General features: G+C 40.2%; 2 protein-coding genes and 2 pseudogenes across 2 annotated transcripts; all 4 read right to left on the reverse strand.

Moving 5' to 3' along the window:
• Positions 1-4,220: 4,220 nt before the first annotated feature.
• Positions 4,221-13,079, reverse strand: LOC131778139 (macrophage-expressed gene 1 protein-like). Its single transcript, XM_066166103.1, has 4 exons — positions 11,102-13,079; positions 9,881-10,142; positions 5,893-5,925; positions 4,221-5,212 (listed from the first exon to the last, which is right to left on the reverse strand). The coding sequence occupies exons 1-4, from the start codon at positions 12,768-12,770 to the stop codon at positions 4,942-4,944; spliced, it is 2,235 nt and encodes a 744-aa protein (XP_066022200.1). The 5' UTR covers positions 12,771-13,079; the 3' UTR covers positions 4,221-4,941.
• A 1,035-nt stretch (positions 13,080-14,114) lies between these two features.
• Positions 14,115-15,827, reverse strand: LOC136280343 (uncharacterized; annotated as a pseudogene).
• A 602-nt stretch (positions 15,828-16,429) lies between these two features.
• LOC131778136 (macrophage-expressed gene 1 protein) lies at positions 16,430-21,435 on the reverse strand. Its single transcript, XM_059094518.2, has 4 exons — positions 21,281-21,435; positions 19,452-21,124; positions 18,089-18,383; positions 16,430-17,418 (listed from the first exon to the last, which is right to left on the reverse strand). The coding sequence occupies exons 1-4, from the start codon at positions 21,286-21,288 to the stop codon at positions 17,130-17,132; spliced, it is 2,265 nt and encodes a 754-aa protein (XP_058950501.2). The 5' UTR covers positions 21,289-21,435; the 3' UTR covers positions 16,430-17,129.
• A 1,010-nt stretch (positions 21,436-22,445) lies between these two features.
• LOC131778122 (uncharacterized protein F23F12.8-like) lies at positions 22,446-23,771 on the reverse strand (annotated as a pseudogene).
• Positions 23,772-23,861: the final 90 nt, after the last annotated feature.

The raw sequence follows: 23,861 nt of genomic DNA on the forward strand, positions 1-23,861 counted from the left end.
TGACGATGAATTCGTTTGATTCGTTTGTAGCATCGTTCCGTTGATTTGAGCCATCTGCACCAGTGCCTAGTGACTTGTTCACAGTGCTTATAGTTATGTTGAATTGTCCGCTTTGGAATACGGTTCCACTGTAGGGACCAACAGCAGGAAACATCGAGGTTTTTATTCACGAAGCCTGCGCTTCGGCCTTCAAAGAGGTGGTTGCAGCGGTGCTTGTAGCATTGTTGTTTGTGGCGCTCGCGGCATTGCATGTTGAAGGCTTTAAGCTCAGTATCAATGACATGTTTTTCTGTTACTCTTTAGAAACAGAGCTGTAGTTGTTTACACTTTGCATATCACAGTGACCTGAAAGCTGTATGATGTGAGTGGGGGGAACATTGCTTTCGTTAATTTTTTGCATCATCGTTTTTCCTGCGCTGTGGTTTGTGAGCCGTCGCTTCTCGTCGAGTCCAACTTTGTTTGCCATAGTTTTCATTAACGAGTTCAGTTTGTTTGCCCCCATTGCACTTGCATCAACCAGAATCCATTGAATAGTTGATACTAAGATAGAAAGGGGTCTCGGTGATCAGCAATGAGTTTGGTCTTTTCTTGCGATAAATTTGTAAACAAATACGGGGTTTCTCTCATCTGGCCCGTCTTGAGTGGCGAAAACTTTAGGCTTGACTGATCTGATATTTCAAATTTCCGCTCCAGTTCGTGTTTTGGTCCGTCGTTCAGAATATTCTTGTTCTTGTTTTCCTGCTCCAGAATAACCTCATTTACGGGTTTTTCTAACGCCGGAAGTCATGAACTTGAGGTTTCGGCCATCTCAAAAAGCTAATTTTGGGAAATAAGTTTGACTATAGAACTCCAAACCCCTTTCAAAATGTTTAGACAACCAACGACGAAGCTAAGTTTCAAGTAAACTGACGGGGTAGGAGAAGGATAAGGCGTGAAAACCCAGTACTTCTGGCAGGTTCTTCGTGATTGGACGAACCGTTTTCTCCACGCGTAAAATTGTCGTTTCTCAGATTTGATTGGCTGTAAAAAGTTGTGAACTAGGTTTTGAGACAACAGATTTCGTAGTGAAAATCTCAGTATGTATAAAAGGACACTTCACAGTGGAAGTAGTAGAAGGCCTGCCTTATAGTTTTCTGTGGCCTTGTACAGGTCAAAGTTCTGAGCCTCAGACAATTTTTGGTCGAGTAATTCAGTCTCCCGAGTCGTAAGGAATACATTAATTTTGTCCCCCATGTTCACTGACTTGTCAGCGCGCGGACTGAGGTCACTTGCGCGCGCTTGAATGGGCTAGCCAATGAGAAGCGTTTTCTACGACTTTGTTGCGTTGCATGTTGCAGTGCAAGTGGTAAAACAATCAACAAACACCAGGATTCGTTGCAAAAAGTAGAACCGTCTTTTACTTCGTGGAACATGTGGCTGCAATTCGCTAGACTGAATGTTGTTGCGTAACAAGTTGCACAAGCGAGTAGTGATACGAGCAACAACGCTTTCCAACTTGCAAAGCAAAGATGTTGCGCGACAAGTTGCAAGAAAAATTGACAAACTCTGCCCTCACCCACGTCTGGAAGAAAAATGCGCGGATGCGTTTGGAAACTCAACTTTCATAAATTCTATGGCCAGAGCTACCGTATATACCACTCGGCTGAATTGAAAACGGAGGTTTTCAAAATGCTCTTCGATTCAAAGTGAGTCAATTTGATTAACACCGGTTTTGAGTTTTGCTGCGGATAGACAAAATTTCGAAAACGACACTCCATAGCACTTTAGATAGCACTTTTCCACCAGCATTTCTGCCGGGGTGGCGATCACTGTTGTACGGACCTCACCACAGGTGCGATGACCGACTGCTGAGACAAGCATTTCATAATTGGGTTTATTTACAAGTAACAACATTTTCAAAAGTAAGATAAAAAGAAATGTAGACACATACATCAAGTCAACAGAAGATAAGTTGAAATGAAGGAAAACATGTTCACAACCTAGTCTGGGACACAGCACATAAACGTACGTTGTCCTCTATGTGCCGAGAACGCGGTATTAAAATTGACAGAAGTTTAGGATATTTCCTTGCAACTGCAGCAATTATAACCTTGCTAAAATCCTCCTTAGTAAATGATACCTCTTTGCTAGTTCACTGCAATCAATACGTCCTGAAGTGCACCAATGCTGACGTATTTAAAATGAGCCACACCTCAAATTACGAATTGTTTAGCGACATTATACATCATTGAAGTTGCACAACAGTGAATCGGCAACAAAAAAAGTTCGTTGACCTTAATGTTGGCTGCAAATTATCTCTAAAGCTTTCATTAAGTCCTACATGCTGAAGCAAATTTAACATTGCCTAACTCGCAGCGATACGATGACGAGCTACCTTAGCTCACTGCTTTGCATCGTATTACAGCTTTCTTTTTGTGCTTTGGCGTATTTCTCCGTCGCTTGTAATCTATTTGAAATGTTCATTACAGCAGGAAAAAAATAGTAAATCTGGACCTCATAAAGCGGTTATTGACGAAGTGGCGATCAAGCTAGCAGGTTACAAAGTAGGAAAAACCGTGTTACAGAGATAAACAATTAGGGAGAAGTTTCGATTTATGGAATCGAGCTGGAAGATTTGCCGTAGGCCGATGTTGTATATTGAAAAGTACGCCCATTGTTGTTTTTGAAATAATTCAACGCATTTTTTCATCGTGAGCCTTAGTGCCAACGCACTTTACAATTTTTATTGGGAATTGTCGATCCTTTAATTCTCATTCGTTAATAAAGTCGACTTTTCTTGTCAGTAAAGGGCGATTGTGTTTATATGATAAACAAAATATTACATGGTTACTTATAGATATGGAATTTGAGTTCAACTGGACATCTCACTCGTTCGCTGGGTTCACTCGTGAGCTGTTGATTTGAACACTAGCGCGCTTATGTATTATTTTTTATTTGGTCACGCTCTACGCATTTTTATTACCGTTTAAAATCAAAATTCTGCGAAAATTTCATTTTGCGGAATGGATTTTTATGCTCAACGAAAAAGACAAATTTTTTGGTTCGAGGTGACAGAAAATGCTGTTTATGTTTGCAATTTTTCTGTTCAAGCAGCTCCACGTAAAGGAGGAAAGATTCGTAAACAACAGAGTATTTTTTATTTTTCTAATATTCGAGTTTCAAAGAAGTATGATGAGTGGATGGATTTTACAAGTGAGTCGAATGAAGTCAAGTTTCTAACATGTTCGCCCTTCCTCTTCAAGGCACCCATCTCTGAAACTCGAGAGAAAAACGCCCCTGTGGTAAAATTGTGATTAGGATAACGTAGGTTTTCAACCAAAGACTCAAAGCCAATTATGGTCAAATTCACAGCTGATATAATCAATTTGATAAAGGATACATACGGCGACTACCTGTCATCTCTCTCGCGGAACCCTGCACCGCACGTTGGATATGTTTACACGGTGACGGGTTTCCGGTTTTCCGGGATGGGTGCTCCTTTTTCATTCGTTTTTACAGACCGAGAGCCTTACGCAGTCTAGGCAACCAAAGGTCGGCAGAGCCACAGGGTTGGTATAAAGATGGGCCGACCGCCTTCACAAGGCACGTGACAGTTGCCCAACTAGAGGAACTTTCCCTCCCATCCCAGAACGCCTCAACAACTTTATAGGATTTTTATAACGAGTATCGTGTCCTTGTTATCTTCCTTATATTACAGCCCTGAGAAATATTTGCTGACAGCTTCACGAGGCTTAACAACCCTTAACATGATGATTTTAGATATATGAAATTCATATATTTGCACTGCGGTGAAGAAACGAAATTAAGAGATCCTCGCAGCTGAGAACACTACTGAAACGATTAGTTGAAAATAGGACCTGAAAAAATTCAGGCCCGTACGGGATTTGAACTCATGACCTCTGCGATACCAGCGGTGCAGTGCTCTACCAACTGAGCTAACAAGCCAACTGGGAGCTGGTCAATGTGTTGGGTCCAAATAAACCATCCAAGTGATGAATGATGACTTTAGGTATATTAAATTCATATATTTGCACTGCGGTGAAGAAAAGAAATTAAGAGATCCTCGCAGCTGAGAACACTACTGAAACGAGTAGTTCAAAATAGCAAATAGATTGATTACTTGCAGGCCATAAGAAACTCATTTGGAGCGTAAGAAAATCTAATGGTCAGGTTTGAAAGAAAGATTCTCTCCTTGTTTATATCGAATTCTAACGTCAGTATAATTTCTCTGTATATCTATTTATGTATTTATTCGTCTATTCATTGTTTTTCAACGTGATTCAATGCAAAATAACTTCTCTAAACCGACTACTGAATAGGCAGAATAACTTTTAAGATTATACCGTAATGAACACAGTTCTATATAAGTAGTTAGAGAGCACTAAATAGTAATCCAGCGTTTGACCGACACAATACAGAGAAAATTTTCAATTGAGTGTTATAATCCAAGATTGCTTTGTTTTTGTTCTTCTTCGATCTATAGTTGTTGCAGAAAACTCGACCGATAAGATCAAAATTCTAAGCAATTCACGACTCAGTCGCTCGCGTTTTCCCGCGCTTGAGGCAATTCGGTGATCTTTACTTTAAGTTCACATTGGCTTTTAAAGTATTTTTCTTTCTTCTGATTGGAAGTTGTGATTACTTTGGTTCTGGTTTTCAGACACTCAATATCATCGTGTAAACAGGTGTAACAGTACTCTGTCAAACAAAACCTCCTGTGTTTACATTGTCTGCGCCTCAAAAATTAGGGTTAATTCTTCCATCACACTTACATTAGGACAAATGCTGAAAACAATGTAACTTCAAAAACGAATTTACGGGAAAAACTAAGACAATAGATCAACTTTAAAAACGTTTAAAGAGACACCAAGTTATTATCTACACAAATTTCCTATTTACGTTTGTTAAGTTTGGGAAAAAAGAAAAAAGTTCTGGGGTAATTCAAACTCGTGGGCTTCCTTGCTCATTAATTGCGCCGTACCCTGGGGGATTCAATGGCTCCATCAAATCGCTGCTCTCTCTTTGAATGGTCTTATGGCGACGCCAGCCAATGACCATGACTGCGATCAGCAATCCCGCCAATGCTGTCACGCCGAATGTCATACCAGCCGCGGCCCCGGCACCCATGGCATCACGGGAACTTTGTTTCGGATCCATACCTATTATCGCAGGACCATCTAGGTTGGATTCGGCTGCGAGTTCAGCGACAGAGCTGGATGCGAAAGAGATAAGAGAAATGGTTTACTAATTCTCTGAGAAGATACAGCTCGTTGAGGTAAAAAGGACAGTCAGTTCAATTGGCTGTGCCAATAAATTTGGTTCCCTTTTCTATTGATCTGTTATTATTCTGTTGGTTGGTTGGTCAACAAGTTTAGGGACATGGGGGGAGAGTAGGGGGGACGAGGATTTTGGTTGCGTCATGATAAAACTTAAATAATCTTTCCGTGAGGCTTTGTAGTATTCCTATGATTCCCCTCCCTTTGTTGGCAGTCAATTTTCTATTTCCCCCCTTCTTAAACTCTGCTAGAAACTACTGATCCCCTCGTAGTTTCCTCTTAAAACGCTGTGATCCCCTAAAAATCTTCCAAACCCCCCCCCCCTCCTTTCCCCCCTCCTCTTTGAACATGGTATGGTATGGTATGGATATAACCAGTAAATAAATATAACCAATGAACCGAACGATCTAACTTTACTAACGGATCGATATTGACGAATTCTACTCGAGCTGTAAACTAATGATAACACAGAAGTACCTGCGCAGTCATTCGACTGGCAAACGACCCCTCACTTTACTCTGATGATGGCTTTTACTGTCGCTGACGATAAGTTTCAACCCTGTAATATTCTCTTCAGTACCGACTCTGCTCAGAGAATGACATTCCCTTTACTCACCTTTTAGTGGCCAAAACCCAGTGTGGTGAGTTTAATTTAATTTAATAATAAGTTCTTATATAGCGCATTAAAATTGAACTCTATGCGCTTTACAATTACAAATTAACAAAATTTCGATAAAAATCCTATACATGCAATTCGCTACTCTATCTAAACTAATGAATTATTACGTGTTATGCATATGTTTGACAACGTACGATATCAAATAATCTGGTGGCTTAATTTTTGAAAAGATAAGTTTTCAATAAGCGTTTAAAGGAGTCAACAGATTCGGCGTTTTTTATGCATTCAGGTAGTTGGTTCCACAAATACGGTGCTGCGTAGGAGAATGCTCTTTGCCCATACGTTTTAGTTCGAATTGTTGGGACCTCAAGTAGATTCATATTTGATGAACGGAGGTTTCGTGCTGGAATATATCGACTAAGAAGTTCAACAAGATAGGTTGGAGCCATGTCATTTAGTGCTTTGTATGTTATCAACAGTATCTTGAATTGAATTCGTTTTGTGACCGGGAGCCAATGAAGTTTCCTAAGTATAGGTGTTATACTGTCTCTTGATTTGGCACCGACTAACAAGCGGGCAGCTGTGTTTTGGATCCGTTGGAATTTTTCGATGTCACAAATCGGTAGACCGTACAATAGGCTATTACAATAATCAAGTCTCGATGAGATAAAGGCGTGTATCAATCTTTCATTTTGCTGCGTCGAGAGGTATTTACGAACGCGACCAATATTTCTGATTGCTAGAGACGACGATTTACAGATGGAATTTATATGCGAGCGTAAGTTCATCACAGAATCAAGCATGACGCCTAGGTCTCGGATAGTATTAGATAAATTAATGATATCATCTCCAATATTGATATTACAGAAAGGAGGATTTTTTGAGAAGCGTGAGAGGAAATGAATGATTTCTGTTTTTGAAGGGTTGCACTGCAATCTGTTTTTCTTGGCCCACTCCATGATTGCATTAACACATGATTTCAATCTTTCCATGCCTAGCATTCTGTCAGAGGAGTTTATCTTTATGTAAAGTTGCGAATCATCGGCATATATCATACAGTTTAGGCCATGTTCAGCAACAATGTCTTCTGTAGGCGAGGTATACATTAGAAAGAGTAGTGGACCAAGTACTGATCCCTGGGGTACGCCGTAGGAGATATGTCGAGGCTTAGAGATGGAGTGTTTGATCTTCACTGACTGAACACGATGTTCTAGGTATGATTTGAACCATTTTAGTGCGATACCTCTAAGTCCGAAACGTTTCTCCATTCTTTCAAGTAATATGTTATGGTCGATCGTGTCGAACGCAGCGGAAAGGTCTAGCAAAACAAGTACTACTTCTTCTTTTTGATCTACAGCTCTTAGGATGTCATTTGAGACTTTTATTAAAGCAGTTTCAGTGGAGTAGTATTTGCGGTATGCTGACTGCATCGCTGGAAATAACTGGTTCTCGGCCATAAATCTGTATATTTGATTTGCGACCACCCTTTCGATTGTTTTTGAGAGAAAAGATAGATTTGCAATCGGTCTGTAATTTGAGAGACAGTTCGGGTCCAATGAAGGCTTCTTTAAAGATGGACATACCAGGGATTGTTTTAACTGATCAGGAAATTCTCCGTTAGCCATGGAGGCGTTGATAATCTTGGTTATAATTGGCGTCAAGTGTGGAATTGACTTTAGAATTCGTGTTGGAATGGGATCCAGTTGACAAGACTTAGTTGGAGATTGAACAATAAGTTTGTGAACAATATCAGCAGATACAGGTTGAAAAGTTTGGAACGACGAGGTGACTGGATAATTGACGTTGATGTCGGGTGCTTGGGCAGTATGGGAGTCCAAATCCGATCTTATTTTCTCAATTTTTTTGATAAAAAAATCGTTGAACGTTTCGGTCAATGTATCCAATGAATCATTATTAGGGAGTGCAGCAATGTTCTTCGATAAGAATAGGCGAGATACCATCTTGAATAGTTGTGATTGGTCAGAGGAGCTGATCAGAGTCCGATAATAGTTTGTCTTTGTCGCTGTTAGAAGATCATTGTAGTGTTTGCAGGAATCAATAAATATTTCTTGGTGAATTTGAAGACCAGATGAAATATATCTTCTTTCATGACGACGTTTGTCTTGTTTAGCCTTACGAAGTTCATCAGTATACCAAGGAGAATGCGGTCGCAGAGTGACCCATCTCTCGCTCACAGGAGCATGTTGATCAAAGATAGACGAGAGATTAGTATTATATTGTGTAGTCAGCTCAGTTACACAAGACTGTGGATTAGTAATGAGATTAGATTCTTCGATGTCTTTGATCATACTAGCTAAATCGAGCCTTTTGGTGTTTCTGTGTTTAACATGTAGTGTAGAAGGTTTCGGTTTTGTACATTTCACCTTACAAGTAACCAAATTATGATCTGAAATATTGTCGGCTGATAGAATGCGAACATCCGTTATAACATTATTCTCTTCACGAGATAATATCAAGTCCAATGTGTGGCCCAGGCGATGAGTGGATCCAGATACATTTTGAATTAGATCAGTGGACTCAAGGAGATTAAGAAAGGAGGCAGCTTCAGGATTTGATAGATCATCAACATGGTAGTTAAAATCACCGGCAATTATAATGGGCTGCCTTGATAATGTAAGTTCTTCAAGAAAAGATGAGAATTCTTGCAAAAAGCTATTTCTAGTGTTGTTCTTTTTGCACAGAGGAGGGCGATAGAGAACAATTAAACGGAATGTCTCACTTTTGTTGGATATGCTCACATCTAAGTACTCAAATGAGCTTGTGTTCATGATGGAATTTTGCAGTACGGTATAACCATCTCGTATCAACAAAGCGACTCCGCCGCCCTTACGATTCCTTCTTGGTATGTGGTGGAGTTTAAAATGCGGAAGAATGTTGTTGATGTCAGTAATAACATGGTTGTCATCCTCGGTTCCTTTAAGCCAAGTCTCTGTTATGGCCAGGATGTCTAAATGGTGGGAGATGACCAAATCGCATAAATGAGTTGATTTTTTAACAATCGAACGCACATTGAGGAGAGCAAAATTACTGGTGGATTTGGTTCTCGGTAGATGGCCAACGCGTGTGATAGAGATGACATTGTTGATGTTTCTTGAGTAAATTTTCTTTGATGGTCGTCGATGCGTAGAAACAATGGTTGGAATGTAACAACATTGAGAATCTTCGTTTTGAATAATTAAATCTTCCATCGGTTGAGAAATTGCTCCGAAGTCAAATTGTGACAATAAGAAACCCATTTCAGGACCAGGGTTAGAAGCAATGGTTCTCGGTAGATGGCCAACGCGTGTGATAGAGATGATATTGTTGATGTTTCTTGAGTAAATTTTCTTTGATGGTCGTCGATGCGTAGAAACAATGGTTGGAATGTAATAACATTGAGAATCTTCGTTTTGAATAATTAAATCTTCCTTCGGTTGAGAAATTGCTCCAAAGTCAAATTGTGACGACAAGAAACCCATTTCAGGACCAGGGTTAGAAGCAACGTCACCAGCCAAAGTAAGACGAGCTTGGTTGAAGGTGGTAGTTGAGTTAGCGTAGTATTTGACTTTGGATGTGTTGTAACCTTTAGGTCGTAGACAAACAAAGCGAGGCCGATTAGTTGTTGAATAACGAGGTAGTAATACAGCAGAAATCCACTTGTTAGGATACAAACAATGATTCTTGCAAATATAATCCAAAGAGGAAATGTTTAGGCAATCCATATGTCGTTTTTCAATTGAAATAATATAAAGAACTGTGAAAAAAATAAAGAAAATCAAGCAGCGATATGAAGCACGTCCGTTACCCATAATTACCATATGCTGAATGCCTTGTATGCCTTGTATGCCAAGTATGCCAGTGTCTTAGTTGAAAAACGCACACTCGTAGTAAGAAGCAAAATCTGAAATCTGAAAGCAAACTGCATATATCCTATGTAAGTGAGACTGAAGAACAAAACTCTAATGGATGCAAACTGCTTGAGTTGGATCGCTTAAACCAAATATGTCCGGTGTCATTGTTAACCACAAGCAAGGGAACGGTGTATTTGTAAATTTTGGGCGCATTCGAGTAGGGAGGTCTTTTGATGATGGGAAATCCCTGGCTGTTGAATATATTGGACTTCACGCAGAAGCTTATTTCACAATTTTCTTCAATGGCTCCCAAATGTTGAGAATATCCTATTGGACAGGTTTCAGGCCATACAGACGGACTAGACTGTTTCACAAACAACTCCAAGCCTGAGTGACCTGCAAAGTAGCAAAAGACAAAACGGATAAGCAAACGAATGAAGGAAGATTTAATCACTGTCTCAAACTGTCTCGTTATGTTCGATAATAGAAAACACAGTTCTAATTCAGATATGAGCGAGATTAACTGGGATGGTGGAACGCGAATGGTAAGGTCTCAAGGTATTGGTTTGGCCTCCCCGCAGCAGGGGCGGAGATGAATGACAATGGCTAAGTCGTGTTCAGGCTTTGCAGCGAAAAAGAGAGAACCCGAGATAGATGTTGGCTTTGTTCCTCGATCGTTCGCTTAAGCGCCTGATAAAGAAATTTCGTGTAAAATCTCTTTCATTATTATCTTATCAAGGTGTATCGCTAGATGCCAACAAGCGTTTCCCATATGTAGCGGATTCTGAGTGTCAACATCTACTACCTATGTTGCTTTATTTCTTTACGGACAGTTTGCCAAATTGAAACCAGAAAGTCGAGCTCCACTTTCATTTGGCAGTTAAATGCTCTATGCCACTAAAGCTTTATAAAGTTGCTTTCAGATAAAATTGCAACAAAATGATATATTGAGAGATCCCGGGCCTCAGATAGCACAACTATTCCAAAATCGTAACCACGAGAAAATAAGAATCGAATGCACCTGCTGATCTTAAAACAATCAGGCAATTTTAGTTTTAAGAATTTCTAGCAATCAAGGCAAAAAAAAGGAAGAAAATGAAACCATTAAGCTTAAGGGTCTATTTCAATGTAACCCTTCAACCTCTAACAATGATAAGTATCTAATTTCTCTTCACAGTCTCAATCCTTATTCAAACACCAAGGTCACGAATAGAAAAGAAATAATCATTTATCAAAGAACCTCTTGACCGATAAATAATTTCTCTTAGTCGTTAACATAGGAAATGTCTCGGAGAGAGAAGGGAAAATATGCCTACCAATGTAAGGGTGTAAAAAGGGAAAAGAAGGAGACATACCGTTTGATCCTTTAGCACCGTCCGCTGCTTTCTTTGCAGCCAGAGGATTACCAGTATTACAACTGAAGAAGCCACCAAAAGGGACCGACTGCGGGAGGCCTAGCTCGTAGTCATCGCTCACACAAACTTGCATGGTGGCTCCGAAGCGTAAGGCGTAAAACTTCATTGGACAGCTGTGATGTTGTGTGACTGGGTTCTTTAACACATTGCTGTAGAGTCCCCCAAAGAGATACCCTGTATTACGAGGTACCGAACCCTTCGCAACACACCAGTAGGTGTCGTAGCTGGCGAATCCGCAATAGCTGTCGCAGCTTTTAAAAATCCACCATCCGTGGCACTCAGTATAGCAGCTATCGGGTGTGCGACCTTGATGTACCATGACTGGTTCATAACCACTACTACAAGAGTAGTCGGCCGTGAGAGGGTTCTTCTGGAGAAAGGACCCACAAGGATTACTGGATGGAGAGCCCTCACATTGACACGTTTGATAAACGCCCCCAAAGGTGTAGTTATTGGTTGGGCTCTCGCAAGATCCATCGTCGAGGTTGGCCTGAAAGCTGAAGTTCGGAGAGTCCACTTTGGTGCAACCTTTAATGGTATTGTGCTTATAGTACTGCTTAATGGCTTTTTGGACAACGTTGGTTAATTTGAAGACCAGTTCTTCGGACAGTTCTGGTACACTTCCGGGTGTAATTGCAAAATGAAGAGGGTCACCTGACCGATCAATTGCAACCAGTTCGTCCAATAGTTGGTCTTCCCATTTATTGATGGTAAAATTCACCCTGAATGGAGGTCCTCCAAATGTATATACTGTGGAATAAGCGATGTTTTGTTTGTATTCATCCAAGACTTTTTTGTCAGTTGTCTGAGTATAGCTAGCACTGGCTCCAAACACCCCGAAAAAAGATGCACTCGCGGCTGCTGTGATCTTACTTTTATCTTCACTGAAGTCAGCTACGAATTTCTTTGTCAAGTGATCCACTTTAGCCAGGGCTGCTCCGGCCTTGACGCTTGAAACATAATGCGTTCCGAAATCTCGAACCAATACTTGCGCGAGAAAATTTGCATAAGCAGTATTGTTATGGTGTAAGTGAGAAGCGATCTCGAGCAAACGCGACTTGAACGTTGCCTGTAGAGGGGCATCGGGCTGGAGTTTCGCCGTGTATAAAACATGGCGTAGTTGTGCTCGAGTGGTTACAGTCTTATCTTCCACTTGATGTTTCTTCACTGATTCGAACTCAGAAGAAAACGAACCACTTACGCTTCCAAAACCAAATTTTCCTTCAGCATTGATAGACTTCGTTGTGGTGGACGAATAGTTGTGCCAGTGATCGTACATTTCAGCAAATACATGCACTTTGCTCTCCTTGATAGGATACAGGATCACATCATCGGGAATGAGATACTTGCCGTCGTCTGAAGTCTTGCACTTGGAGTAATTCATCACTGAAACAGCGCCCATATGAACATTTCTTAGGTTGTCCCAGCCGCTTCCCGGAAGAACCTCGAAGCGATAAACTCCGTTTGTAAGAGGACAGTTTCGTGGATCGCCAACTGGAAATCGTGGTAAGGGATTATTTTCAGCGTAAGCAAGATCGGATCCAAGAAAGACCAAAGAAACTTGAAAGAATCCAAACGCTCGGTAAAACCCAGCCGATAGCGCCATCATAAATCTGATTAGAAACGAAAGTATGTATGACTGTCACGTGATTCAAGAGAGATTCGGTTTAGAATCAATATTTACTTCTGTTCCATCCCTTACAGGCACGTTCAAGGCTCATGAACAAACATCGAGTCTTACAAGTAAAAATAATCACACAAATGAAACCTGAACGTTTACGTAGCACACTCTATGTTCCTCCTTGTAAGTCGTTGTTTCCCTTCATTCAGTTATTCCACTGGCAAATAATTTTGCAAAGAGAAAAAAATCAGGCGTTTATCGTGTTGAGTTGGTTTCAATTATGCGTCTCGGGAAACTAAAACATGGAAAATTTTTTAATTGAACACGAATAATTAAGATCGTTTTCATCTTGGCAGGTGTGCTATTTGTCCAACATCTACGTGCGTCAAAACAATCTGCAAATAGCATAACTTAGCCTCTTTCGTCATGCAACGAGCGTGGAACAGAGCAATAAACCTGAGTCTATATTGAGAATGTTTTACAAGCTACTGAGAACCGCTATGGTAACGTTACTAATTACTAAGCTTATACGCGTCACGTGTCCTGCATACTGCTAGGATCAGCGATGTTGAGAGCATTGTGCGAGTGAACAGAATGAGGGACATTAAAAATTAAAAAGATAAAACAAATGACTTGATCTCATCTGCCGCCGCATTGGGTGATGTCCCGAAAATCCCTTGCGAAGTAGACAAAATATAACTTATCATCCGAACATCTATGCCTTTAAGAATTAAAATTGCATGTGTATCGTCAACGTCTCAATATTTTGAGTAATTTCCTGCGAAGTGCATAATTTTATTGTGCTAAAATAACGTGGTTTGATAGAAATACAAAATCATACGACAAGACAATACTCGCAATAACAGAGAAAAATATGTCCGTCTTGATCTTATCATGTTAACCAAACCACTCTATACTTTTCTATATTTGTTGAGTGATTTGACTTATCTGATGTAAGGATGTCACTTAGTATTGGAAAGTGAAACGGCACGTATACTGTTCCGGTTAAATACTTATGTGACAACATCACTTGACTCGTTGAAGTCAGAATGCCTACATAAACCTTTGCAAATATTTTTCTTTAATGTGTTAATACAAAGTTTTGGCAACATGATATGTCATTATTTTGAAGTGTAGATAAGTTGCTAATAAAGTGATCAAAATATGGATATCATTCGAGTCTATCAGTTTGTCCAAGTCTTGATACAATGTAAGATTTTAGGTATAAAAAGAAACAACAACGTCAAGTATAAACTTGCCTGATAAACCATTGAAGAATTCACAACCAAAATCAAACATATTATGAACATCATCGTGCAAAACCAAGCCAAGTTAATTTTGTTTTTCTAGAAGCTTCATAATTATTTGAGACTGCTTTTGTTGCATTAAGGTAAACATCTGCTGAAACTTTGCATCTGCTCTTGCTGCTGCTTAGTCTGTTCCACCAAGACTTTCATCATATGCTGATGTCGTTTTCTTGATCGATCTTCCCGTTTACCCTCAACATCAACTCGCTGGTTTTGCAGCTGAAATTCTTCTTCTTTCCACTTCTAAACAAGATCATTTTTTTCGCGCAAATATGCAATTGCGTCACCTCCACTTCTACGACCTTTTTACTTTGGCTTTACTTTCTCCTCCTCTTCGTTTCGCTGCCTTTTCTGTGTTCCGCTCAGGCTTTCTAGTGCTCTGTTTCTCATTTCCGCTGCTTTTGCGTTGTCAGCTTTCTTCTTATCGTTCTCTAGGGTGTCTTCAGCTGCAGCTTCTCTTTCGGCTATTTCTTCCAGAGCCCTTTCCATCTCACTCAAATCACGTTCAATTCCACTTGCCTTCTCTTCGTCTTTTATCGTTGCTTTAAATTTCTCACTCAGCAATGTGTATTTTTCTCTAAAAGCACGGTTACCGACTTTGAATCGAGGAAGTTTAAGGCCGTTCAGATTGTTTGCCATTTTCCCTAGATTTTGCTTTTAGAAATGCTTACTTTTTTTGTACTTTAAGTATTCAAGTACTAAAATTTCTTGACACAAGCAATTGTCATGTTCCTCGGTCCACTCCACGTTTGACTTGAAAAACCACAATAATATCTAGCTTCAGTGATTTTTTCCTTAAACAAACTCGGGTAAATTATCTAAATTAAAATTCCTTGTTTAGTTTTAATATTCATTAAGAATATGAACCGAAAACAACCTACTGGACTATTTCCTTTGAACTCGTCTCAATTTAAGCTTATTTGAGTCACGAACTTTTGGAGCTGTTTTGAAGGAGAAAGAAACTTAGGTCAGTTTTCGCCTTTAAATGAGTTCTATAACCATTTACATTTGTCACAAACTAGGAAAAATGTTGACAGCTCATCATATATTGAAAAAATACGATAAATCCATTTGAAATGACCTTAAAATAAGAGAAACTTACTCATGTTTTAGACACTTCGTTTTGACGTCACATACAACGCTACTAGGGACCTTAGGATACCAGGACGGGAAGCTGGGATGAGTCCCGTCGTGCCCGCCAAAGACAAAATACTTAAGCGGGTTTTAGGGGACCTTAAGATCCGAGGACGGCGGATGTCTACGACAGCGGGCGGAAGTTTGAATGCGTGTTTACCTACTTCCGGTAGCCGTTCCCCGTAAATTCCAGCCGTAGGTGTGTTGTTTGCGACGTTAAAACAACTAGTTTGCCGTTTCGTACAAAACGTGAGTTGATTACAGTGTTTTTATAAAATTTCTTTTATAATTTTCGAATATTTTGCGCATTATGGAGTCAATGATATTTTGATTCGTTTGCCTACTCTTCTGGGTGTATCACAATGAGTGCATATAAATCGTTCACGCACTTTCTGCGAAAATTTATTTTTGCGAAATGGGTCTTTTACTCAACGAAAAAGTCAATTTTTTTTGTTCGAAGTGGCAGAAACTACGGTTTATGTTTGCAATTTTTTTAAAGCCAAATATGGTCAAATTCACAACTCATATAACTAATTTGATAAAGGATACATACGGCGACTACCTGTCATCTCTCTCGCAGAACCCTGCAGCGCACGTTGGACATGTTTACACGGTGGCGGGTTTCCGGTTTTCTGGGATGTGCGCTCCTTTTTCATTCGTTTCTACAAACCGAGAGCCTTGCACAGTCTAGGCAACCAAAGGTCGGCAGAGCCACAGTGTGGGTATAAAGATGGGTCGACCGCCTTCAAAAGGTACGTGACAGTTGTCCAACCAGAGGAACTTTCCCTCCCTTCCCAGAACGCCCCAACTACTTTACAGGAATTTTGAAAATGAGTATCGTGTCCTTGTTATCTTCCTTATATTACAGCCCTGAGAAATATTTGCTGACAGCTTCACGAGGCTTAACAACCCTTAAAATTATAAAACCCTACGGCATATAACTTTTACGTGGGATACTTACTATAAGTCTAATTATTGGACACCCTCTTTCTTTTGATACATGCAATCTTCGGCGTTTCCGGCTCGCAAGGGATTGGGGGAAGCCTGACCTCTGGGAACGAGATTAGAAACTTGCAGGCCATAAGAAACTCATTTGGAGCGTGAGAAAATCTGATGGTCAGGTTTGAAAGATTCTCTTCTTGTTTATATCCAAATTCTAACGTCAGTATAATTTCTCTGTATATCTATTTATGTCTTTATTCGTCTATTCATTGTTTTTCAACGTGATTCAATGCAAAATAACTTCTCTAAACCGACTACTGAAAAGGCAGAATAACTTTTAAGATTATACCGAAATCAACAGAGTTCTATATAAGTATTTAGAGAGCACAACTTAATAATCCACTGTTTGTGCGACACAATATGGAGAAAATTTTCAATTGAGTGTTATAATCCAAGATTGCTTTGGTTTTGTTCTTCTTCGATCTGTAGTTGTTGCAGAAAACTCGACCAACAAATTATAACCAATTCACGACTCAGTCGCTCGCGTTTTCCCGCGCTTGAGGTAATTCGGTGATCTTTAATTTAAGTTCTCATTGGCTCTTAGAGTATTTTTCTTCCTTCTGATTGGTAGTTCTGATAATTTTGGTTTTGGCTTAGCGACACTCAACATCATCGTGTAAACAGGTGTAACAGTACTCTGTCAAACAAAACCTCCTGTGCTTACATTGTCTGCGCCTCAAAAATTATGGTTAATTCTTCCATTTCACTTACATTAGAACAAGAGCTGAAAACAATGTCACCTCAAAAACGAATTTACGGGAAAAACTGAGACAAAAGATCAACTTCAAAAACGCTTATAGAAACAACAAGTTATTATCAAATTTCCTATCTACGTTTCTCTTTGAATGGCCTTCCTATCTACGTTTGTTAAGTTTGGGAAAAAAGAAAAAAGTTCCTGGGTAATTCAAATTCGTAGGCTTCCTTGCTCATTAACTGCGTCGCACTCAGTGGGAATCAATGGCTCCATCAAACCGCTACTCTCTCTTTGAATGGTCTTATGGCGACGCCAGCCAATGACCATGACTGCGATCAGCAATGCTGTCACGCCGAATGTAATACCAGCCATGGCCCCGGCACCCTCGGCATCACGGGAACTCTGTGAGGAAGACGTTTGTTTGCCATGAGTGGTAGATTTCACGTTTTCATGCGCAGGACCATCTGGGTTGGTTTCGGCTGCAAGTTCAGCAACAGAGCTGGATGCGAAAGAGATACGAGAAATGGTTTATTAATTCCCTGAGAAGATCCAGCTCGTTGGAATAATAGGGACAGTCAGTTCATTTAGCTGTGCTAATAAATTTAGTTTCCTTGTCTCTTGATTTGTTATTATTCTGTTCGTTGGTTGGTCAACAAGTTTAGGGACATAGAGGGAGAGTGAGAGGTGGGGGTGGGGGGGGGGGGGGGGAAACGAGGATTTTGGTTGCGTCATGATAAAATTCAGATGATCTTCCCGTGAGGCTTTGCAGTATTCTCATGATCCCCTTCCCCTCACTGGCAGTCAATTTTCTATTCCCCCCCCTTATAAACTCTGCTAGAAACTACTGATCCCCTCGCAGTTTCCCCTTAAAAGATTGTGATCCCCTAAAAATCTTCCGACCCCCCCCCATCCCCTCTCCTCTCGGAACATGGATATAACCAATGATCTGAACGACCTAACTTTACTAACCGTTGAGATCTAAATTGACGAACTCTACCCGAGGTTAAAACTAATGATAACACAGAGGAACCTGTGCAGTCATTCGACTAGCAAACGACCCCTCACTTTACTCTGATGATGGCTTTTACTGTCACTGACAATAGGTTTCCACCATGTAGTATTCTACTCAGTACTGACTCTACTCAGAGAATGACATTCCCGTCACTCACCTTTTAGTGGCCAAAGCCCAAAGTGTTGAGTTGGATCGTTTTGACCAAATTTGTCCGGTGTCATTGTTAACCACAAGCAAGGGAACGGTGTATTTGTAAATTTTGGGCGCATTCGAGTAAGGAGGTCTTTTGATGATAGGAAATCCCTGGCTGTTGAATATATTGGACTTCACGCAGAAGTTGATCTCACAGTCTTCTTCAATGGCTCCCAAATGTTGAGAATAACCTATTGGACAGGTTTTAGGCCACACAGACGGACCAGACTGGTTCACAAACAACTCCAAGCCTGAGTGACCTGCAAAGTAGCAAAAGACAAAACGGATAAGCAAACGAATTAAGGAAGATTTGACCGCTGTCTCAACCTGTCTCGTTGTGTTCGATAAAAGAAAACACAGTTCTAATTCAGATATGAGCGAAATTAACTGGGATAGGTGGACGCGAATGGTAAGGTCTCAAGGTATTGGTTTGGCCACCCTGCACTAAGGGCGGAGATAAATGACAGTGGCTAAGTTGTGTTCAGGCTTTGCCGCGAAAAAGAAAGAACCCGAGTTAGATGTTGGCTTTGTTCCTCGATCGTTCGCTTGTGCTCCTGATTTAGAAATTTCGTGTGAAATCTCTTTCATCAAGATCTTATCACTGTATAACGCTAGATGTCAACAAGCATTTCCCATATGTAGCCGATTCTGAGTGTCAACATTTACCTCCGCTGTTGCTTTATTTTCTGCACGGATGGTTTTATCTTTCGGCACCCGATGGCTTTTGAGTTTATGCGACTCGAAAGTGCACAAAATTATCTCGGTCATATTTTTTCTAGTTCTCATAAATGCGGTCATATTCCCTAACCATTCATGGACTTAAAAAGGTGTCGTAGCTTCTCACCGAGCTAGAAGAAAAAAAAAACTTATCGATTGATACCAAACCATGACTTTCAAAATTTCCTTCATAGTCGGAAGAAAATAGTACCGCAACACAATTGGAAAAGCCGAACATTACTTAGTTAGAACAAAGTTTCATGGGAAACATGTTTTCAAGGAAAAACGAAAGAAAAAGCCATACCTGCGTTGGAAAACAAAGGCCGTCAATTGTTGATGACTTGTAGGTTGGCCGAGCGGTAATTGAAAATTAAGGGTCTATTTCAATGTAACCCTTCAACCTCTAACAGTGATAAGAATCTAATTTCTCTTCACAGTCTCAATCCTAAATCAAACACTAAGGTCACGAATACAAAAGAAATAATCATTTATCAAAGAAGCTATTGATCGTTAAACAATTTCTCCCCGTCGTTAAAATAGGAAATGTCTTGAGAAAAGTAGAGAGAGTATGCCTACCAATATAAGGTATATAAGGGAAAGGGAGAACATACCGTTTGATCCCTTGGTACTGTCCGCTACTTTCTTTACACCGAGAGGATTACCAGTATTACAACTGAAGAAGCCACCAAAAGGGACTGACTGCTGGAAGCCTAGCTCGTAGTCATCGCTCACACAAATTTGCATGGTGGTTCCGAAGCGCAAGGCGTAAAACTTCGCTGGACAGCTGTGATCTTGTGTGACTGGGTTCTTTAACACATTGCTGTAGAGTCCACCAAAGAGATATCCTGTATTACGAGGCACAAAACCTTTAGCAACACACCAATAGGTGTCGCAGCTGGCGAATCTGCAATGAGTGTCGCAGCTTTTAAAAATCCACCATCCGTGGCACTCACGATGACAGCTTTCGGGTGTGCGACCTTGATGTAGCATGACTGGTTCATAACCATTACTACAAGAGTAGTTGGCCGTGAGAGGGTTCTTCTGGAGAAAGGATTCACATGGATTACTGGATGGAGAGCCATCACATTGGCACGTTTGATAAACGCCCCCGAAGGTGTAGTTATTGGTTGGGCTCTCGCAAGATCCATCGTCGAGGTTGGCCTGAAAGCTGAAGTTCGGAGAGTCCATTTTGGTGCATCCTTTAATGGTATTGTGCTTATAGTACTGCTTAATGGCTTTTCCGACAACGTTGGCTAGTTTGAAGACCAGTTCTTCGGACAATTCTGGTACACTTTTGGGTGTAATTGCAAAATGAAGAGGGTCTCCGGACCGATCAACTGCAACCAGCTCATCCAATAGTTGGTCTTCCGATTTATTAATGGTAAAATTCATCCTGAATGGAGGTCCACCGAATGTATATACTGTGGAATAAACGATGTTCTGTGTGTATTCATCCAAAACTTTTTTGTCTGTTGTCTGAGTATAGCCAGCACCGACTCCAAACTTTCCCAAAAAAGATGCACTCGCGGCGGCTGTGATCTTACTTTTATCTTCACTGAAACCAGCAACGAATTTCTTTGTCAAGTGATCCACTTTGGCCAGGGCTGTTCCGGCCTTGACGCCTGTAACATAATGCGTTCCGAAATCTCGAACTAATTTTAAGGCGAGAAAATTTGCATAGGCAGTATTGATATGCTGTAAGTGAGATGCGATCTCGAGCAAACGGGACTTGAACGGTGCCTGTAGGGGGGCATCGGGCTGGAGTTTCGCCGTGTATAAAACATGGCGTAGTTGTGCTCGAGTGGTTACAGTCTTATCTTCCACTTGATGTTTCTTCACTGATTCGAACTCAGAAGAAAACGAACCACTTACACTTCCAAAACCAAATTTTCCTTCAGCATTAATAGACTTGGTTGTGGTGGACGAATAGTTGTGCCAGTGATCGTACATTTCAGCAAATACATGCACTTTGCTCTCCTTGATAGGATACAGGAACACATCATCGGGAATGAGATACTTGCCGTCGTCTGAAGTCTTGCACTTGGAGTAATTCATCACTGAAACAGCGCCCATATGAACATTTCTAAGGTTGTCCCAGCCGCCTCCCGGAAGAACCTCGGCGCGATGAACTCCGTTTGTAAGAGGACAGTTTCGTGGATCGCCAATTGGAAATCGTGGCGAGGGATTATTTTCAGCGTAAGCAAGACTGGATCCAAGGAAGACCAAAGAAACTTGAAACAATCCAAACGCTCGGTAAAACCCGGCCAACAGCGCCATCATAAATCTGATTAGAAACGAAAGTATGTTTGATGGTTACTTAATCCAAGAGAGATTTCGGTTTCGAATCAATATTTACTTCTGTTCCATCCCTTACAAGCACGTTCAAGACTCATGAACAAACGTCGAGTCTTACAAGTAAAAATAATCACACAAATCAAACCTGAACATGTTATGACGTTTACGTAGTACACTCTATGTTCCTCCTTGTAAGTCGTTATTTGCCTTCATTCAGTTATTCCACTGGTAAATAATTGTATGAAGAGAAAGAAACAAGCGTTTATCTTGTTGAGTGGTTCTATAATTATGCGTTTCGGGAAACTAAAATATGGAAAATTTTTTATTGAACATGAATAATTAAGATCGTTTTCATCTTGGCGGGTGTGCTATTTGTCCAACATCCACGTGCGTCAAAACAATCTGCAAATAGCATAACTTAGCCTCTTTCGTCTTGCAACGAGCGTGGAACAGAGCAATAAACCTGAGTCTATATTGAGAATGTTTTACAAGCTACTGAGAACCGCTATGGTAACGTTACTAATTACTAAGCTTATACGCGTCACGTGTCCTGCATACTGCTAGGATCAGCGATGTTGAGAGCATTGTGCGAGTGAACAGAATGAGGGACATTAAAAATTAAAAAGATAAAACAAATAACTTGATCTCATCTGCCCCAGCATTGGGTGATGTCCCAAAAATCCCTTGCGAATTAGACAAAATATGACTTAGATCATCCGAACATCTATGCCTTTAAGAATTAAAATTGTATGTGTATCGTCAACGTCTCAATATTTTGAGTCATTTTCTGCGAAGTGCATAATTTTATTCTGCTAAAATAACGTGGTTTGATAAAAATACAAAATCATACGACAAGACAATACTCGCAATAACAGAGAAAAACATGTCCGTCTTGATCTTATCATTTTAACCAAACCACTCTATACTTTTCTATATTTGTTGATTGATTTGACTTATCTGATGTACGTATGTCTCTAAACATTGGCAAGTGAAACGGCACTTAGACTGTTTCGGTTAAATATTTATGTGACAACATCACTTCACTCGTTAAAGTCAGAATGTCTACATAAACCTTTGCAAATATTTTTCTTTTATGTGTTTATACAAAACTTTGGCAAAATGATAACGATACGTCATTATTTTGTAGATAAGTTGCTAATAAAGTGATCAAAATATGGATAACATTCGTGTCCAACAGTTTGTCTAAGTCTTAATGCAATGTAAGATTTTAGGTATAAAAAGAAACAACAACGTCAAAGTTAAACTTAGCTGATAAACCATTTAAATGCCGAATGCAAAACCAAGCCAAGTTAATTTTGTTTTTCTATAAGCTTCATAATTATTTGAGACTGCTTTTGTTGCATTAAGGTAAACATCTGCTGAAAAATCTGCATCTGCTCTTGCTGCTGCTTAGTTTGTTTCACCACGACTTTCATTATATCCTGATGTTGTTTTGTTGATTCATCTTCCCTTTTACCCTCAACTTCAACTCGTTGCTTTTGCAGCTGCAGTTCTTCTTCTTTCCACTTCTGAACAAGATCATTTTTTGCGCAAATATGCAATTGTGTCATCTCCACTTCTACGACTTTTTTGCTTTGGTTACACGTTCTCCTCCTCTTCATTCCGCTGCCTTTTCTGTGTTCCGTGTTCAGGCTTTCTAGCGCTCTGTTTCTCATTTGCGCTGCTTTTGCGTTGTCAGCTTTCTTCTTCTCGTTTTCTATGGTGCCTTCAGCTGCAGCTTCTTTTTCGGCTATTTATTCCAGAGCATTTTCTACCTCACTCAAATCACATTCAATTCCACTTTCCCTCTCTTCGTCTTTCATCTCTGCTTTAAATTTCTCACTCAGAAGTGTGTATCTTTCTCTAAAAGCACGGTTACTGACTTTGGATCGGGGAAATCTAAGGCCGTTCAGATTGCTTGCAATTTTTCCTAGATTTGCCTTTAGAAAAGCTTCCTTTCTCCTACTTAAAGAGTTTAAGCTCTAAAATTTCTTGACACAAGCAGTTATCATGTTCCTCGGTCCACTCAATATTTGATCTGAAAAACCACAATAATGTCTTGCTTCAGCGATTTTTTCCTTAAACAAACTCGGGTAAATTATCTAGATTAAAATTCCAAGTTTAGTTTTAATATTCATCAAGAATATGAACCGAAAATAACTTACTGGACTCTTTCCTTCGAACTCGTCTCAATTTAAGCTTATTTGAGTCACGAACTTTTGGAGCTGTTTTGAAGGAGAAAGAAACTTAGGTCAGTCTTCGCCTTTAAATGAGTTCTACAACCATTTACATTTGTCACAAGCTAAGAAAAAGTTTGACAGCTCATCATATATTGAAAATATACGATAAATCCATTTGAAATGACCTTAAAATAAGAGAAACTTACTCACGTTTTAGACACTTCGTTTTGACGTCGCATACAACACCACTGAACTACGGCGGGGAACTTCGCGCCACGCCTACCGGAAATGCGCAAGCAAATATTTTAAACTTCCGCTCGCCGTCCTAGGATCTAAAGGTCACTAATATTATTGACAAGAAATGCGCGCGAGAGAAAATAGGAAGGTGTCTGCTCTCCTTCTTATCCCTACCCGACATTCCCTGCTTCGTGCTGGTGCAAGTCTGGTGCAAGTCATGGCGGACGACGGTGACCCTGTATAAAGCGATTAGTTGTGAAAGTCCTGAATTTATTTTACCTTAATCGCTGTAGTCTCTATTAGGCGGTC

Source organism: Pocillopora verrucosa, chromosome 4, assembly GCF_036669915.1.
Source record: "Pocillopora verrucosa isolate sample1 chromosome 4, ASM3666991v2, whole genome shotgun sequence".
Lineage (NCBI taxonomy): Eukaryota > Metazoa > Cnidaria > Anthozoa > Scleractinia > Pocilloporidae > Pocillopora > Pocillopora verrucosa.